This window comes from Hemitrygon akajei, chromosome 22 (assembly GCF_048418815.1).
Source record: "Hemitrygon akajei chromosome 22, sHemAka1.3, whole genome shotgun sequence".
NCBI classification, from domain to species: Eukaryota; Metazoa; Chordata; class Chondrichthyes; order Myliobatiformes; family Dasyatidae; genus Hemitrygon; species Hemitrygon akajei.
The window spans coordinates 11,929,019-11,949,763 of NC_133145.1; the positions used below are offsets into that span (position 1 = coordinate 11,929,019).

General features: G+C 44.8%; 1 protein-coding gene across 5 annotated transcripts in view; it reads left to right on the plus strand.

The window, feature by feature from the left end:
- The window catches only part of LOC140714985 (uncharacterized), a 129,498-nt gene that overhangs the window by 84,235 nt on the left and 24,518 nt on the right, over nucleotides 1-20,745 (plus strand). For all 5 annotated transcript variants that reach the window (XM_073026719.1, XM_073026722.1, XM_073026720.1 and 2 more), the window contains exons 10-12: nucleotides 4,172-4,368; nucleotides 10,300-10,345; nucleotides 18,605-18,670. In XM_073026719.1, coding sequence (XP_072882820.1) covers nucleotides 4,172-4,368; nucleotides 10,300-10,345; nucleotides 18,605-18,670 — 309 coding nt within the window. The remainder of the gene's footprint in view (nucleotides 1-4,171; nucleotides 4,369-10,299; nucleotides 10,346-18,604; nucleotides 18,671-20,745) is intronic.

Sequence of the window (20,745 nt, forward strand, 5' to 3'; positions counted from 1 at the left end):
ATAGTACATCGGTCTGTCGCTTTCTACTGCTAGGATACCCTTATCATTTTGCTCAGTGTCTGATGTGAAATATTTGTTGTGGAGTTCTCACTCATTTAGAGCACATTGCTTACCGAGAGTCATTTTACTAATGCGCAATATTGTGTGACCATCTTAATGGGAACTAATCCACAAGCCCATATGGCCGTGAGGACTTAGATTTCACTGTTGCAAATCATCTTTCTCCTCCGTCTAGTATTTTGCAATTTATTATCCATTTTATTAAGTTGCTTTTTATTTAAGTTGCTTAGCATCATCATGCTAAGTCTAGGTTTACTTGAAGAGTTTGGTGAACAGTAATCTAGGCAGCAAAGGAGGCCCCAGACGAATATTTTTGCGGTCAGGTTTGTTAAAGCTGTTGGGGAGGGTTTAAACTAATTTGGCAGGGGGATGGCAACTGAAGTGAAAGGCCTCAAGATATGATGGATGGTAAAAAAGCAAAGATAGTTTACAGACGGTCGGGAAGGGGAAGCAGATGAAAGGACAAAATTGCAGCCAGCAGGGTGAGAATCAGTGCATTAGGTAAGCAGAATCAAGAAAGGTAGCAAATACAGTACTCAGTGTTATATCTCAATGCTCACAGTATAAGAAATAAGGTGGAAGATCTTGTTGCAGTATTACAGGTTGTCAGGTATGATGATGTGGCCATCAATGAATCGTGGCTGAAGGATGGTTGTGGTTGGGAGCTGAATGTCCAAGGTTACACACTGTATCGGAGGGATGGGAAGGTAGACAGTGGGAGTGGTGTGGCTCTGCTGGTAAAGAATGGCATCAAATTACTAGAAAGATCTGACATAGGATCAGAAGATGTTGAATCCTTGTGGTTTGAGTGAAGACATTTCAAAAGGGCAATGTTATGATAGTCATGGGTGATTTTAACATGCAGGTGGATTGGGAAAATCAGGTTGGTAATGGATCTTAAGAGATGCTGGCAGGGGTGAGAGTAGAGCAGCAATGGTGTAGGGTAAATGTATTCCAAAAATGAAGAAATACTCAAATGGCAAAATAGTACAACTGTGGCTGACAAGGGAAGTTAACGCTAACCAAGCAAAAATTAGTGGGAAGATAGAGGATTGGGAAGCTTTTAAAAACCTACAGAAAGCAAGTAAAAGAATCATTAGAAGGGAAAAGATTAAATATTAAAGCAAGCTAGCAAACAATATCAAGGAGGCACGAAAAAGCTTTTTCAAGTATATAAAAAATAAAAGAGAAGCGAGTGTGGATATAGGACCACTAGGAAATGAGGATGGCAGATGAACTAAATGAGTACAGTTGGCCCTCCTTATGCGCGGATTCAACCAACCGCGGATCGGGAAAACTCGGAAGTTCTCTCTCCAGCACTCGTTGCTTGAGCATGTACAGACTATTTTTTTCTTGTCATTATTCCCTAAACAATACAGTATAACAACTATTTACATAGCTTTTACATTGTATTAGGTATTACAGTATAAGTAATCTAGAAATGACTTAAAAGTACAGGCAGTCCCCGGGTTATGAATGAGTTCCATTCCTGAGTCCGTCTTTAAGTCGGATTTGGAGTTGGAACGGGTACATCCGGTATTATTTAGTGTCAGTTAGTCAAACGTTTTTCTTAGTATATAGTACATATTTTACCTTTCTATGCATATAAAACACTAAGAAACATACATATTTCAATAATTTAACCACTGCGTTGCTTAGTAATAATTGTAGCTTTCATCGGGGCAGGGCCTTTCTCCATTAAAATTTTTCCGATTGTTGACCGACTGTAGCCTAACGCTTTTCCAACGACCAATGGCGTTTCACCTCTTTCCGATCGCTGTATTACTTCCACCTTATTTTCAATCGCGATCGTGATTATTTTCTTGAACAGAAACTCTGCAGATTCAGAGCCCGCCGCCAGGTCCTAATGTCCACCGCATGGAGGCGTTAAATAAAGTCTGGGGTTCCGTGGGTCCTAAAGACCACCGCACTGATACATGTTAAATAAGGGACTTGAGCATCCGTGAATTTTTGTACCCGCGGGGGCTCCCAGAACCAATCCCCCGCGGATAAGGAGGGCCGACTGTATTTTGCGTCTGTCTTCACTTGGAAGACACTAGCAGTGTGCCAGATGTTGAAGAGTGTGAGGGAAGAGAAGTGGGTGCAGTTACTATTACAAGGGAGAAGGTGCTCAAAAAGCTGAAAGACCCAAAGGTACATAAGTCACCTGGACCCAGGCTTCTGAAAGAGTTAGCGGTAGGGATTGTAGGGTATTAGAAATGATCTTTCAACAGTTATTGGACTCTGACATGGTTCCGGATGACTGGAAAATTGCAAATGTCATTCCACTCTTTAAGTAAGAAGGGAGGCAGCAGAAAAGAAATTATAGACCAGTTAAACTGATCTCAGTGGCTGGGAAGATGTTGGAATCAGTTGTTAAGGATGAGGTTATGGAGTACTTGGTGACAAAGGACAAGATAGGAAAAATTCAGCACGTGTTTCTTATGGGACAATATTGCCTGACGAACCTATTGGAATTCTTCGAGGAGGTCGCAAGTAGAATTGATAAAGGGGATGCAGTGGATGTTGTATATTTGGACTTTCAGGAGGCCTTTGACAGGGTGCCACACATGAAGCGGCTTACCAAGTTAAGAGCCCATGGTATTACGAGAAAGTTACTAACATGGTTAGAGCATTGACTGATTGGTAGGAGGGAGCGAGTGAGAATAAAAGGATCCTTTTGTTGGTTACCAGTGACTAGTGGTGTTCTGCAGGGGCCAGGTTGGGATAACTTCTTTTTATGCTGTGTATCAATAATTTAGATGATTTAATAGATTGCTTTGTTGACAAGTTAGCAGATGATACAAAGATTGGTGGAAGAATAAGTAGTGTTGAGGAAACAGGACTTAGAAAGATTAGGATAACAGTCAAGAAAGTGACAAATGAAATACAATGTTGGAAAAAGCACGGTCATGCACTTTGGTAGAAGAAATAAATGTGCAGACTATTTTCTAAATGGGGAGAAAATAGAAAAATCTGAGATGCAAAGGGACTTAGGAGTCCTTGTGCAGAACACCCTAATGGTTAACTTGCAGGTAGAGCCCGTGGTGAGGAAGGCAAATGCAATGTTAACATTAATTTCAAGAGGTCCAGAATGCGAGAACAGGGATGTGATGCTGAAGCTTTATAACGCACTGGTGCAGTCTCACCTTGAGTATTGGGAACAGTTTTGGGCTCCTCATCTAATAACAGCTGTGCTGGCATTGCAGATGGTTTAGAGGAAGTTCAGAAGGATAATTCTGGGAATGAAAGGGTTATCATATGAAGAATGTTTGCTGGGTCTAGGCCTTCACTCACTGGAATTTAGAAGGATGAGGGTTGATCTCATTGAAACCTTTCAATTGTTGAAAGCTTAGACAGAATAGATATGGAAAGGATGGGGGAGTCCAGGAGAAGAGGACACAGCCTCAGAGTAGGGGAGCATCCATTTAAAACAGAGATACAGAGGAATTTATTTAGCCAGAGTGTATTGAATTTGTAGAATTTTACCACAGGCAGCTGTGGAAGCTGGTCATTGTGTGTATTTAAGGTGGAGATTGATAGGTTCTTGATTGGCCACGACATCAAAGGCTGCGGGAAGAGAGCTGGGAAGTGGGGCTGAGCAGGGGAAAGAAGAGAATCAGCCATGATTGAATGGCGGAGCAGACTCGATGGGCCAGTTGGCCTAATCCTGCTCCTGTGTCTTATGGTCTCCAAGAAGGATGAGGGGAGGAATCCAAGAGAAACTTGGAAGGGAGTGCAAATATAAAGGGATGCAGTAACTTGCAACGAGGAGTACAAACCATTGATAAAAGAAACATCCACTCTAGTAGATGGTATTCAATTTAAACTAATCAACTAAATCAGGAGTTAGAAAGCAAAGCTAGTCTCAGTAAACAAGTATAATCAAAATGTCCAGATAGATATTAACATGACCATCTTATTCACTAGTGCCCATGAGGGAGGGAACCAGTCAGGCCTATATGTGACCGATCTGACTGATTGTCAGCTCTCTCCTCCTTGGAGATGAGTCAGACTACTGTGATATCTGCACCTTGTGAGCAAATAGATTCTTTTTCAAAGCCCTGTTGTTTCTGACCGTGATGTTTCTGACCATTTGTTGTTACCTCAGGCTCAAACGGTTTTACAGAGACTTCGAGGGCAGCCATTAAGTTTCCACATAATTCACTGGAAATGGCACGATGGGTCAGTATACAGACCCTTGCTGCCTCATCTCCAACTGATGCACAAAGAGATCCCCAATTTTCAGCTTCAGTATGATAACAAGCCAGAGAAGGAGATGTCAGAAGACAGTCTGCAAGATGACAGGTGAGAAATCACTCTCATAGATTATCTTGCCTGCTGCCATGTTTTAAACCTCTGAGGTTAAAGATAACAGTGCAATTGGTCAGTTTCCCCATCACCGATCTGGCGTAATCACGGAAAGAAAACAGATTCCCTTCCCTAACACAGGTTTTCGACATGAAATGTGTCCTTCCAGCCCGGTGAGCTTGCACCACACATTTACACCCATGTAAATGACCTACAAATCGGTATGTCTTTGGAAGATGGGAGGAAACCCATGTGGTGATGGAGCAAATGTACAAACTCCTTGGAGAGTGTGGCAGAATTGAACCCGGGTCACTGGCACTGTAGTAGCATTAGAAATAGAAACATAGAAAACCTACAGCACAATACAGGCCCTTCGCCCACAAAGTTGTGCTGAACGTGTCCCTACCTTAGAAATTACTAGGCTTACCTATAGCCCTCTATTTTACTAAGCTCCATGTACCTATCTAAAAGCCTCTTAAATGACTCTATTGTATCCAGCTCCACCACCGTTGCTGGCAGCCCATTCCACACACTCACCACTCTCTGAGTAAAAAAGCTTACCTCTGACATCTCCTCTGTACCTACTCCCCAGCACCTTAAACCTGTATCCTCTTGTGGCAACCATTTCAGCCCTGGGAAAAAGCCTCTGACTATCCACAGGATCAATACCTCTCATTATCTTATACACCTCTATCAGGTCACCTCTCATCTTCCTTCAAGGAGAAAAGGCCGAGTTCACTCAACCTATCCTCATAAGGCATGCTCCCCCAATCCAGACATCATCCTTGTAGATCTCCTCTGCACCCTTTCTATGGTTTTCATATCCTTCCTGTAGTGAGGCGACCAAAACTGAGCGCAGTACTCCAAGTGGGGTCTAATCAGGGTCCTATATAGCTGCAACATTACCTTTTGGCTCCTAAATTCAATTCCAAAATTGATGAAGGCCAATACACCATATGCCTTCTTAACCAGAGTCAACCTGCGCAGCTACTTTGAGCGTCCTATGGACTTGGACCCCAAGATCCCTCTGATCCTCCACACTGCCAAGAGTCTTACCATTAATACTATATTCTGCCATCATATTTGACCTACCAAGGTGAACCACCTCACACTTATCTGCGTTGAACTCCATGTTCCACTTCTCAGCCCAGTTTTGCATCCTATCAATGTCCCGCTATAACCTCTGATAGCCCTCCACACTATCCACAATACCTCCAACCTTTGTGTCATCAGCAAACTTACTAACCCATCCCTCCACTTCCTCATCCAGGTCATTTATAAAAATCACGAAGAGTAAGGGTCGCAGAACAGATCCCTGAGGCACACCACTGGTCACCAACTTCCATGCAGAATATGACCCGTCTACAACCACTCTTTACCTTCTGTGGGCAAGCCAGTTCTGGATCCACAAAGCAATGTTTCCTTGGATCCCATACCTCCTTACTTTCTCAATAAGCCTTGCATGGGGTACCTTATCAAATGCCTTGCTGAAATCCATATACATTACACCTCCAGCTCTTCCTTCATCAATGTGTTTAGTCACATCCTCAAAAAATTCAATCAGGCTCATAAGGCACAACCTGCCCTTGACAAAGCCATGCTGATGACTCATAATCATATTATACCTCACCAAATGTACATAATTCCTGACTCTCAGGATCTTCTCCATCAACTTACCAACCACTAAGGTAAGACTCACTGGTCTATAATTTCCTGGTCTATCTCTACTCCCTTTCTTGAATAAAGGAACAACATCTGCAACTCTCCAATCCTCCGGAACCTCTCCCGTCCCCATTGATGATGCAAAGATCATCGCCAGATGCTCAGCAATCTTCTCCCTCGCCTTCCACAGTAGCCTGGGGTACATTTTGTCTGGTTCCGGTGACTTATCCAACTTGATGCTTTCCAAAAGCTCCAGCACATCCTCTTTCTTAATGTCTACGTGCTCAAGCTTTTCAGTCTGCTGCAAGTCATCACGACAATCACCAAGATCCTTTTCCATAGTGAATACTGAAGTAAAGTATTCATTAAGTACCTCTGCTATTTCCTCAGGTTCCATACACACTTTCCCACTGTCGCATTTGATAGGTCTTATTCTTTCATGCCTTATCCTCTTGCTCTTCACATACTTAGATAGACAGACAGACATACTGTATTGATCCTGAGGGAAATTGGGTTTCATTACAGCTGCACCAAGAATAGTGAAGAAATATAGCAATATAAAACCGTAAATAAAATAATAATAATTAGTTAATCATCCCAAATGGAAATAAGTCCAGGACCAGCCTATTGGCTTAGGGTGTCTGACACTCAATAGACAATAGACAGTAGGTGCAGGAGTAGGCCATTCGTCCCTTCTAGCCAGCACCGCCATTCACTGTGATCATGGCTGATCATACACAATCAGTACCCTGTTCCTGCCCTCTCCCCATATCCCTTGACCCCGCTATCTATAAGAGCTCTATCTAACTCTCTCTTGAATGCATCCAGAGACTTGGCCTCCACTGCCTTCAAGGGCAGAGCATTCCACATATCCACCACTCTCTGGGTGAAAAAGTTTTTCCGCATCTCTGTTCTAAATGGCCTACCCCTTATTCTTAAACTGTGGCCTCTAGTTCTGGACTCACCCGTCAGTGGGAACATGCTTCCTGCCTCCAGTGTGTCCAATCCCTTAATAATCTTATATGTTTCAATCAGATCCCCTCTCTCCCAAGGGAGGAGTTGTAAAGTTTGATGGCCACAGGTAGGAATGACTTCCTATGCCGCTCAGTGTTACATCTCAGTGGAATGAGTCTCTGGTTGAATGTACTCCTGTGCCTAACCAGTACATTATGGAGTGGATGGGAGTCATTGTCCAAGATGGCATGCAACTTGGACAGCATCCTCTTTTCAGACACCACCGTCAGAGAGTCCAGTTCTACCCCCACAACATCATTGGCCTTACAAATGAGTTTGTTGATTCTGTTGGTGTCTGCTACTCTCAGCCTGCTGCCCCAGCACACAACAGCAAACATGATAGCAGTTGTAAAATGCCTTGGGGTTTTCCTTAATCTTGCTCGCCAAAGCCTTCTCACAGCCCCTTCTGGCTCTCCTAATTTCCTTCTTAAGCTCCTTCCTAGTAGCCTTATAATCTTCTAGATCTCCAACATTACCTAGCTCTCTGAACCTTTTGTAAGCTTTTCTTTTCTTCTTGACCAGATTTATTACAACCTTGTACACCACAGTTCCTGTACCCTACTATAACTTCCCTGTCTCATTGGAACGTACCTATACAGAACTCGACACAAATATCCCCTGAATATTTGTCACATTTCTTCCATACATTTCCCTGAGAACATCTGTTTCCAACTTAAGCCTCCAAATTCCTGCCTGATAGCCTCATAGTTCCCCATACTCCAGTTAAATGCTTTTCAAACTTGTCTGTTCCTATCTCTCTCCAATGCTGTTGTAAAAGAGATAGAATTATGATCACTATCTCCAAAATGTTCTCCCACTGAGAGATCTGACACCTGACCAAGTTCATTTCCCAATACCAGATCAAGTACAGCCTCTCCTCTTGTAGGCTTATCTACACACTGTGTCAGGAAACCTTCCTGAACACACCTAACAAACTCCACCCCATTGAAACCCCTTGCTCTAGGGAGATGCCAATCGATATTTGGGAAATTAAAATCTCCCATCACGACAACTCTGTTATTATTACACCTTTCTAGGATCTGTTTCCCTATTTGCTCCTCGATGTCCCTGTTACTATTAGGCGGCCTATAAAAAACACCCAGTAAAGTTATTGACCCCTTCCTGTTCCTAACCTCTACCCAGAGACTCCATAGACAATCCCTCCATGGCGTCCACCTTTTCTGCAGCCGTGAGACTATCTCTGATCAACAATACCACACCCCCACCTCTTTTGCCTCCCTCCCTGTCCTTTCTGAAACATCTAAAACCCAGCACTTGAGGTAACCAAGTCTCTAACCTGAGCCATCCAAGTCTCTGTAATGGCCACCACATCATATCTCCAAGTACTGATCCACGCTCTAAGCTAATCCGCTTTGTTCACAACACTCCTTGCATTAGGATTGACACATCTCAAGCCTTCGGTCTGAGCGCGTCTCTTCTCTATACCCTGCCTATCCTCCCTCTCGCACGATCTACAAGCTTTCTCTGTTTGTGAGCTAACCTTCTCTTCAGTTTGGTTCCCACCCTCCAACAATTCTAGTTCAAACTCTCCCCAATAACCTAAGCAAACCTCCTTGTCAGGATATTGGTCCCCCTGGGATTCATGTGGAACCCATCCTTTTTGTACAGATAACACCCCCCCCCCCAAAAGAGGTCCCAATGATCCAGAAATCTGAATCCTTGCTTCCACTTCAATCTCTCAGCCATACATTTATCCTCCACCTCATTCCATTCCTACTCTCACTGTCACGTGGCACAGGCAGTAATCCCAAGATTACTACCTTTGTTGTCCTGCTTCTCAACTTCCTTCCTGTAGTCTTTTTTCAGAACCTCTTCCCTTTTCCTACCTATGTCATTGGTACCAATATGTACCACGACCTCTGGCTGTTCTCCCTCCCACCGCAGGATATCTTGGACGTGATCTGAAACATCTTGGACCCTGGCAAACTACCATCCAAATTTCTTTCCTGCGTCCACAGAATCGCCTGTCTGACCCCCTAACTATCAAGTCCCCTATCACTACTGCCTTCCTCTTCCTTTCCCTACCCTTCTGAGCCACAGGGCCAGACTCTGTGCCGGAGGCACGGCCACTGCCACTTCCCCCAGGTAGGCTGTCCCCACCACCCCCCAACAGTACTCAAACAGGAGTACTTATTGTCAAGGGGTACAGCTACAGGGCTTTCTCTAGTACCTGACTCTTCCCCATCCCCCTCCTGACTGTGACCCACTTGTCTGTCTCCCATGGCCCCGGTGTGACCACCTGTCTGTAACTCCTCCCTATCACCACCTCACTCTCCCTGACCAGGCGAAGGTCATCGAGCTACATCTCCAGTTCCCTAACTCGGTCCCTCAGGAGCTGCAGCTCGACACACCGCGTGCAGATATGGCCGTCCGGGAGATTGGGAGATTCCAGGACCTCCCACGTCCAACACTGAGAACAGAAAGCTGTCCTCACACACATACTTCCTACGGCACGTTATGCCACCATGCTGCCTGATGTCTTTCCTTTTACATATGTTGCTCGAGCCACTGGGTTCTTCCAGCAGATTGTTGATCCAGATTCCTGATTCTGCAGTCTCTTGTCTTCTTTCCCTTCTTTGTTCACCCAATTCTCTCACTTCTCTAGAGGTTACAGAGAAAGCCAAACATAGCAGGTAACTGCCAGCTCCAAACTTCTTAAACTATCCAGCCTTTCTTCATATTCAACCTGTTAGATATGAGGAGCCTGTGTCTCCACCCAAAAGGTGGGCATCTCACCAGCTCAGCTGCTTCCTTACTAACTATACTGTCCACGTACAGCATGGGCAAGCTTGGGGAACCAAGGATCGAGCTTGGACGGGAGGTATGAGGTGATGTAAATGAACACTCCTCCAGCCATTAGGTCAACATTGCAGGTCCTCCATAGCTTATGACATTGTTCCATTCCTGGGGATACTTTATCACTGGTGTTACCACCAGTCAGAAATGAGGCTGCAAACTGAGTTCCCACATGGCAGAAGATGCCTACAACCCCACAGCAGCTAGAAAATTCATAATTGCTGGTCTCCCAAACACTCATTCATTTGTAAACTGGGTCTTTGTCAGCTGGGAAGCACTTGTAATTAGCACGAGGCTCCATCCTGTGTTGCCAATGTAAATTTACTCTGTCATGGAATGATGGGCCTCGAGGGAGGGGGGTGATTTAAGCAGACCTGTACTTTGTGTGGCTTAATTTTGGGATTGCGTGGACTGAGGATCTTTTCTCTGCTGCAGGTTGCTGTATTCGCTGCGATTCTTGGGTCAGGTGAACATTGGAATGGTAAAATCAGTTAGCAGTGAGTTGTCTGTGCTCTACGCTGATGTGCTTCTAATCACAGTGGGAAATGAGTGGCTGTAAAGGCTGATTTACACTTGTGCGTCGCATTGACACCGTACCTACGCCGTGCACCTCCCCCGATAATTAACTCATGCGTCACGGCGACGCAGACCGCAACAACTATGATCGGTCCACTTGGTAGCATCGCATTTCCAGTTGCTTCTCCTCCGTCATGTCTGTACACCGATGCAAAATAGATGAACCAAATCGTCAAATCTACCTGCCGACATGCGAAAATGTTTGAAATGCATTTCCTCGTCCATGTCTCTCATGAAGAAACTCAACACAGTGGCATAGAAACCCCACCGCCAACTAGTGTTTTGGCGCACACCAACGCATGCTCGCTATGGCGTAGAGCGATGCAGAAGTGAAAATCAGGCCTATGGCGTAGTCTGCAGTATAGCCCGTACGCACAAGTATAAATCAGCCTTAAGTCTGCACCTGGAGCTGTACAAATGTTAAAGGCTTAAAATTAACATTTTAATGAACTACATTTATGAGCCAACAAGTTCTCAACCATTCTGTGCACCACACTACTGCAGAAAGAAGTCAGCACCACTAAATGTAATCAGTGACTTTGTGTTGTCAGTACGTCTCTCAGCTTAGAATGTCGATGCACGACGTGTAAATTGTATGCAGCTGGCCGATCACTGGGCTTCCACAGTGACCTTGAATTAATACAGTGGGGCTTGGGAATGTGACCAGATCAACGAACAGGTGAAGTTTGGGCTTAACCAGAGAATTGAAAACAATAAGAAAGGACTGTGGAAGTTACAACAGGGTGGGTAAAGGGACAGTGTACAGGTCCACAATTCCTTATCTGAAATCCTTGGGGCCAGTTGCATTTCGGAATTCAGAATTTTTTTGGATTGCAGCGCCCCCCCCCCCCCCCCACCACCCCGATACCAAAAAACACGCCTGCTCAAATCCCTTATTTAACCAGTCTCAGTGCGGGTGGACTTTAGGACCTGGCGGAGCTCCAAACCTACACACATCCTCCCGTATACTTTAAATCATCTCTACATTACTTATAATACCTAATATAATGTAAATAGTTGTTATATTGTATTGTTTAGGGAATAATGACAAGAAAAAAATTTATTTCCAACAAAAACTTTCAATAGACATAAAAATATACAGCTTCAAACGAACCGAATCAAACACATGGTAAATGACTTAATGGAATAAATGTAAAACGTCACTGTCACTGTAAAACTTCAGTAACTTGTCTTCCTGTTTCTTTAAATCATATACAGTGGTAGTTCCGACACCATATTCTTCAGTAAGACACAGCACAGACACATCGCGATCAAGCTTCTGCAATAACTCCACTTTCTGCATTACTGATAATGATAGATGCTTCCTTCTATTTTTCTCATTGTTACCCATAGGGGTATCTGCAGCTCTTTTTGACATTTTCACAGTGAAATTAAACACAAAGTCAACAGTGAACACAAAATATCAGCGAACAGCAAATGCACGTGTAACCAGTACGAGCGCTGAGCCACAACTGATGTCTGCTAGTGCTGCCACGTCACACCTGAGTGACGTCAACTGTTGACGAAAAAAACTTTGGTTTTTGGAGCTTTTTGCATTTCAGATAAAGGAATGTGAACCTGTATTTAGGTTGTAGAAGGCATTTGGTTAGATACCAGATAAAAGATTACTAACAAGGTTAGGTTAAATGGTGATGACAATGTATTCATTTGATCAAGAGTTGACCAATTGATCAAGATATGTGGGTCATGGTTAGATTGGCAGTCAGTGTTGACATTGGGTCCACTGACTTTTCAAATGGAGCTCTCCAGCACACCCAACAATCACTGCCAGTACATCACCGATCATCTCTGGCTGTAAGTCAACTCTGGCGGGGTTTGCGGGCCATTACTTCCTATAAAACGAAACCCAACAACATGATGGGCAGTGATGCCTCAGTACCAAACGAGCTCAAGCCATTTTGTGCTCATTTTGAGAGGGAGAATAGAACTACAGCTGTGAGGGTCCCTGCTGCACCCAGCGACTCTGTGATCCCAGACTTTCAGGATGGTGAACCCTTGCAAGGTGGCAGGCCCTGATGGAATACTTGGTAAGGCTCTGAAAACTTGTGCCAACCAACTGGCGGAGGTATTTAAAGACATTTTCAATTTCTCACTACTACAATCGGAAGTCAAAAGGGCAACAATTATACCAGTGTCCAGGAAGAGCAGTGTGAGCTGCCTTAATTGCTATCGGCCAGTAGCACTCCTATCTACGGTGATTACGTGCTTTGAGAGGGTGGTCATGGCTAGAATCAACTCCTGCCTCAACAAGGAGCTGTCCCACTGTCACCAAAATAGGTCCATGCCAGACGCAATCTCAGTGGCTCTTCACACAGCCGTGGGTCACCTGGACAATACAAATACCTACATCAGGATGCTGTTCCTTGACTGTAGCTTGACATTTAGCACCATCATTTCTATAGTCCTGATAGAAAAGTTGCAGAACTTGGGCTTCTTTACCTCCTCTGCAACTGGATCCATGACATCCTAACCGGAAGACCTTAATCTATCCAGATTGGTAATAACATCTCCTCCTCGCTGACAATCAACATTGATTACCTCAGGACTGTGTGGTAGGCTCACTGCTCAACTCTCTCTATGCCCATGACTGTGTGGCTAGGTATAGCTCAAATGCCATCTATAAATTTGCTGATGATACAGCCATTGTTGGTAGAATCTCAAATGGTGATGAGAGGGCGTACAAGAGTGAGATACAGTATTCCAGCTAGTGGAGGAGTCACAGCAACGATCTTGCACACAATGTCAGTAAGACGAGGGAACACAATCTTCATAGAGAGATCAGAAGAGGAGAGAGTGAGCAGTTTCAAGTTCCATATCTCTGAAGATCTAACCTTGTCCCACATACCGATGTAGCTGTAAAGAAGGCAAGACAGCGGCTATATTTCATCAGGAGGTTGTGGAGATTTGGTTTGTCACCTAAAACACTCAAACTCCTACAGATGTACTATGAAGAGTGCTCGGACTGGCTGCATCACCTGGTATTGGGGTGGTGGTGGGGGGCTACTGCACAGAATTTAAGTCAACTGCAGAGAGTTATAAAATTAGTCAGCGCCATCATGGGCACTGTCCTCTGCAGTATCCAAGACATCTCAAGGGTTGGTGCCTCAGAAAGGCGGTGTCTATCATTAAGGACCCCCACTACCTAGGACAAGCCCTTTTCTCACTGTTACCGTCAGGTAGGAGGTACAGGAGCCTGAAGGCACACACTCAGCGATTCAGGAACAGCTTCTTCCCCTCTGCCATCTGATTTCTGAATGCTCATTGAACCCGTGAACACTACCTCAATACTTCATTAAAAATTTCTGTTTTTGCATTGCTTATCTTAACTTACTTATATATAAAAGACACTTCTGTCATTCAGCTTTTTTCCTATATTATCTGTATTGCGTTGTACTGCTGCTGCAAAGTTAACAAATTTCATGTGTGCCGGTGATTTTGAACCGATTTCTGATTCAGATTTCTCCCTCCCCTCTGCTGCATCGCACCAGCTTCAGTCAGATTGTCTGCAGACAGCCCAGTCGAACCCAGATGAGCCACTGCCTTCACCATTATCCTCACTCCAATCCCTTCACACTGACAAGGGGTCACGCCCCCATCCTCCGCTCAACCTGATACAGCAAAGGATCAATCCCCTTCCCACACTCAACATCAAACCCCTACCTCCTCACCCAGCTGGGTCGCTCCCCTTCTGCCACACACTCAACCCCGCGGCTAAGAGACACCCCCACCTCCCCATTCACATTATTTTTATAGCTGAACCTCACCTCAGTGTTTCCACACAAACTTCTGATAAATGAGCACTCATTAGAAACTTGCAAATGTAGAAAGCTGCTGTCATAAGACTATTAAATGGGCCCCAAATACAGTAAGGTGGACTCTTGACCTAACAACCTATCACATTATGGCCTTGTACCATATTGTCTACCTGCACTGCACTTTATTCTGCATTCTGGTTCCCCTCTAAACCCTTCTCTTCTCACCTCCCATCAACCCCCATTAGGACCCTTCTACTTCCTTTTCTTCCTATTCTACCAAACATTTCCCTCTTAGTAGATGGAAGTGCACAGTCATGCACTTTGGTAGAAGGAATAAAGGCATAGAGTATTTTCCAAATGGGGAGAAAATTCAAAAATTAGAGACGCAAATGGACTTGAGTTGTTGTGCAGGATTCCCTGAAGGTTAACGTGCAGGTTGACTCAGTGGTAAGGAAGGCAAATGCAATGTTGGCATTCATTTTGCAAGGTGTAGAATATAAGAGCATCCCCTTAGTGTTAAAGGTTTGGATCGGGTTGAATTTGTTAGGTATGTCCTGGATTGGTTCCTGACTCCATATGTAGAGGAGAGGCCATATTAGATCTGGTGCGGGGCAATGAACCAGGCCAGGTATCAGATCTCTCAGTGGGAGAGCAGTTCAGAGACGGTGACCGCAACTCCCTGACCTTTACTATAGCCTTGGACAGGGATAAGAACAGAGAGCATGGGGAAATATTTAATTGCCGGAGGGGGAATTATAACAATATTAGGCAGAAACTGGGGAGCATAAATTGAGAACAGATGTACTCAGGGAAACGCACAGTAGAAACACAGAGGTTGTTTAGGGAGCACTTGCATGGTGTTTTGGACAGGTTTTGTCCCATTGAGGCAGGGAGAGGATAGTAGGGTGAAGGAACTAGAGGTGCGGCACATCTAGTCAAGAAGAAAGAAGGTTGCTTATTTAAGGATCAGATATGGCTCTAGTGAGTTATGAAGTAGCTGAAGAATGGACTTCCTCCAGCACTTTGCGAATATTGTTCAAGTTTTCCAACATCTTCAGAATCTCTTGTGCTCATGATTCTGTATTCTTGTATTCTCATTGCAGTATTGTAATGAAATTATCTGTATGGCGTGCAAAACAAAGCTTTCACTACCTCAGCACATTTGACAGTGTTCTCAGAAAGTGGCAATACAGGTAGACAGAGTGGTTGGTCAGGACATTGAGTCGAGCAGCTTTGGAAAGACTGCACATGGAGTATGCCTTTCTTGGTGCCATACTATAGGATGGGGTGATTAAGCTAGTGGGAGTCCAGAAAAGATTTACAAGGATGTGAATGAACTGAGTGCTGCCAAAGGGTTTTGGCCTGAAAAGTTGACTGTGTTCTTTTCCTAGATGCTACCTGGCTTGCTGAGTTCCTCCAGCATTTTGTCTGTGTCACAAGGATGGAACTGGGAATGGGGGACTTGGGTTATGCAGACAATCTGGTTAGGCTGGGGCTGTTTTCTCTGGGATGAAGGGTGATCTTATAGAGGTTTATATGATCATGAGGGGCATGGATAAGGAAGATGGGCACAGCCTTTTTCTATGGCAGGGGAGTCTAAAACTAGAGAGTGTAGGTTAACGTTGAGAGGGAAGGTTTAAAGGGGAGCTGAGAAGGCACATTTTTCAGAGGGGATGGATATATGGAGAGAACTGCTTGAGGTGGATGCAGTTATTGTGTCTGAAAGACATTTGGACAGGTTCATGGATAGGGATCTCAGAATCAGGTTTATTATCACTGACACGTGACGTGAAATTGGTTGTTTTGCAGCAGCAGTACAATACAAAGACATTAAAAATTATAAATTACAAGATACATAGTGCCAAAAAAAGAAAGTGAATTAGTGTTTAAGGGCACATGAACTATTGAGAAATCTGATAGAGAGGGGTAGGAGCTGTCTTTAAGTTGTTGAGGGTAAGCCTTCGGGTTTTTGTGCCTCCTCCCTATGGTAGTACTGAGAAGAGGGCTTGTCGTGGATGGTGAGGGTCATCAGTGTTGTATGCAGTTGTGGTCTTCTTGAGGCAGGAATGGGCCAAATGCAGGTAACTTGGACTAGCTCAGGTAGGTACTATAGTCAGCATGAATGAGCAGGACTGAAGGGCCTTTTTCTGCACTATAAAACCCTGAGAGTTGTGAATATCTTCCCTGGATGGTTGTGGAGGCCTAGATATTTGGGAGTATTGAAAGAGAAACCTGAGAAATGGTTGAAAAGAAGAGAGAACTGAGGGCTGTGTGGAACGAGGCCTGAGGAACACTGCTACTCCTATGTTTGGATGATACTATGTTCATTCCTCTTACCCCAATCTGCTCCCCAACCAACTTCAAACACACATGTGGGGCATCACAGGAGAAATGGATTTTGTCAGCCAAGGCCAATTCAGCTACCGGTTTAAGATGGTGCTACTGAAGACAAGTGACAACTTACAGGCAATTCCCAAAGCAAGAAATTCAACAAATACTCCATCAGTAACACTTCTTCTGTAAGGAAACAAGGTAAACGACCACCGCGAACAATGAAGAGGCAAGGCTGATTTGAAGGGGGAGGTTTACGAGTGCAATGCAAAGTCAGAGTGAGGTCGAGACATGTTTGAGGAGAAGTGGGGTCAGAACAAGTTAAAACATTGCAGACGGAGTCAGTGTGTGTGAAGCAGAGATAAATTGGAACGGAGGAGCTTTGGAGCCTGATCACCGAAACCGAAAGCAAGGTCTGATTGATCTAAGTGCTGAGCCAAGTTGGAAAGGTCAGGCACGGGCCAAAATGTGGCAGCGGGGTCCACGATCAGAGTGTTTCGATGTGACAGGACCTGGATTTTAGAGTGAGGAACAACACAATGTTTGGATGATTTAACCGCCAGTCTGGATGGATTGAAAAGGCAGGGTGTCGGGACTGGGGGCAAAGATTGGCCAACTTCTGTTTGCTCTGGTGGGCTTCTTGCCTGTGAGCTGTATGAATCTTCGCTCTGCTGTGTGATGAACAGAGGCTGAGGCTGTGGGCCTGCGCTGGGCTTCGTGCCTGTGAGCTGTATGACTCTTTGCTCTGCTGTGTGATGAACAGAGGCTGAGGCTGTGGGCCTGCGCTGGGCTTCGTGCCTGTGAGCTGTATGACTCTTTGCTCTGCTGTGTGATGAACAGAGGCTGAGGCTGTGGGCCTGCGCTGGGCTTCGTGCCTGTGAGCTGTATGAATCTTCGCTCTGCTGTGTGATGAACAGAGGCTGAGGCTGTGGGCCTGCACTGGGCTTCGTGCCTGTGAGCTGTATGACACTTTGCTCTGCTGTGTGATGAACAGAGGCTGAGGCTGTGGGCCTGCGCTGGGCTTCGTGCCTGTGAGCTGTATGACTCTTTGCTCTGCTGTGTGATGAACAGAGGCTGAGGCTGTGGGCCTGTGCTGGGCTTCGTGCCTGTGAGCTGTATGAATCTTCGCTCTGCTGTGTGATGAACAGAGGCTGAGGCTGTGGGCCTGCTCTGGGCTTCGTGCCTGTGGACTCAATTTCATTCCATATGCTTTTTGCATTTTATTGTTTGCATGGTTTGTGACTTTTTTTCTCTCCCTGTGCATTGGGTGCCTTTTACTTTAATGGGTTCTTTTGGGTTTCTTTGTTTTGTGGCTGCCTGTAAGGAGACGAATCTCCAGGTTGTATAATGTATACATACTTTGATAATAAATGTACTTTGAACTTCATCTGCTATTAACACCTGACTGAGTGTCCCAACACAGGGATGGACCTGTTCTGGCATTTTACAATTCCTAGCCCATTGTCTTTAACCTATCTCACCATCAGAACATGATCCCGACTCTGCCAGTGACTGCACTGGTTTCTGGGTAGGGCAGGCTCCTGGTTGTAAGCAAGATGCCAGTGTTAGTGACAGGTCACAGAATGCAGCTGGACTGCAAACAATGAAGTCATTTGTCATACTAAACTCCTAGTGTATGGGTTAACAGTATCATAATCTTATCAAGTTCTTATGTGGTTAATATCATTCGAGAGAGCAGGGTGGACACCGTTGTCATCAGTGGCAGTGTGAGATGGTATAATGTCAGTATTTATTTTAAGTGGGTTCTTGGGTGTGGTATAACAGCACAGAACACCGTTAAAACACTTAGCATTAATCAGTTTGCTAAAACGAAACACAGAGAAAATTAAGCCTAAATGGCTCCAGTACAGCCAATCTTTAAACTCTGAGGGTTTAACATGTTGTACTTTAAATGCTGGTTAACTTGTGTAAATACTTGAATTAAGGCTACTACTGCATAATTTAGTGGGTACTGAGGTCAACAATATCACTTTTAACTCTCTTATTACTGTTCACCCTATGTATTCAAAAATAATTAAGACCTTTTTCTCTTACAGTATGGTGGAAAAGAAGTACTAGATGAAGGCATTGAGAAGGTCATAGAGCAAAACTTACTACCACAGGTGAGATCACTGTAAATCGAGTAATAGCACAAATTACCTCCGTCAGACCAACTGTAGAAACTTCATAATAAGAATCTCTGCCATTGAAAATAAGACAGAGAGGTGCACAGGGAACACCATATTAGCTCCAGTTTTCCCTTCAGGCTGTTGAGGACACATTTTAGCTTGTTTCTCCAGGACTGGATTACAGTCCTGCCGTCCCCACATAACAGCTGTGCAGAGAAAAGAGAGAGTGAGTGGGGCAGGCTACTGGGAGAGTGAGAGGAGATGTTTGATAATCCGCTTCGGAGGCTGCTTTGAGTGGGTTGAGATGCTGAAGATGAACTAGCTCTTGATGCTGGCATGACCGAATAGGCTGAAGATGTGGGCTGATATAGATGGAATGGATGTAGGCCAGTGTTTGTAAAGACTGGAAGCTATGGTAAACCTCAGGAACAATGGATTTTTAGGTAAGTTTATAAGGGAAAAGCCTGCTGGGTTTTTGAAAGGATTGTGTGTGTCATTTCAGTGTCGTTGGGTTGTCTTTATGGTGTTATGATATGAAAACAATGAATATAGAATTGAGACTGTTTTTTTTAATAAACAAACAAATGTAGCACGCCGAAGGCTTAAAAAGGAGAGGAAGTTTTCAACGGTTATTTAAATTGCAGCAAGAGGCGAAGAGGGAAGAGGTAAAAGAAACTCGGAGAGAAGCTTTTTTTTAAAACTGATTGTGACAAAGAGGCTAGACTGCACAGGCGCGTGATGTAGCGGCCGTCATTGGAGTGGACTGAGGCAGAGTGGGTTGGCTTTGGCTCAATCAGGCTTCGGTGAGAACAGGCAGAGGCGAGGTTTGAATGGGGCACGACTGCGCAAACGCGTGAAAGTCGGCCTCTGAGATCAGCGGGGGAATTTAAAAAGCGAGCAGAGGCTGTGTACGAGCTTCACTCCAGGTGAGGTAAGGCCGGGTAAGCTCCTTTAATTAATCTAATTAGATTAGGAGTAGGTAATGGAGGCAGCAGTTAGGGCAATTGAGTTTTCCGTTTGCAGTATGTGGGAAGTCAGGGCGAGCACAGCTGTCCCTGATGACTACACCTGCAAAAGGTGCATCCAGCTGCAGCTCCTGACAAACCGTGTTAGGGAACTGGAGCTGGAACTGGATGAACTTCAGATCATTTGGGAGGCAGAGGCAGAAATAGACAGGAGTTTCAGGGAGATAGTCACCCCTAGGAGTCAGGAGACAGGTAGCTGGGTGACTGTCAGGAGAGGGAAGGGGAGTAGACAGGAAGAGCAGAGCACTCCGGTGGCCGTTCACATCAACAATAAGTATACCGTTTGATTTGTGTGACATTTCTGGGCAAAGGGTCTAGGCTGTAGTGTGCCCAAACCGATGTGTGTGACATTTCTGGGCAAAGGGTCTAGGCTGTAGTGTGCCCAAACCGATGTGTGTGACATTTCTGGGCAAAGGGCCTAGGCTGTAGTGTGCCGAAACTGATTTGTGTGACATTTCTGGGCAAAGGGTCTAGGCTGTAGTGTGCCGAAACTGATTTGTGTGACAATGAGAAAAATCAAAAAAATGCTGCAGATACTGGAAATCAGAATTAAAAATACAAAAAAAGATGAAAAGCACTCACCAGTCAGAACGAGTGAACTCGAGCTGATATTTCAGGTTCAGGACTCGCTATCACTTCTGATGGTTTTCCTATCAGAGCCACCTGAAGGGAACAAAGTCAGGATGGAGCCAGCCAGCGATTCCTTGGGCAGTACCTTCCAGATAGATCATCATTTCCATTTTTCTACATCTTCCTCTGGTCTAAGACTCTCCCACCATAGGAAACATCCTCTCCACCTCCACTCTATCTGTGTCCTCTGGTCTAAGACACGCCCACCATAGGAAACATGCTCTCCACATCCACTCTATCTGTGTCCTCTGATCTAAGACACGCCCACCATAGGAAACATCCTCTCCACATCCACTCTACCTGTGTCCTCTGGTCTAAGACACGCCCACCATAGGAAACATCCTCTCCACATCCACTCTATCTGTGTCCACTGGTCTTAGACTCTCCCACCACAGGAAACATCCTCTCCACATC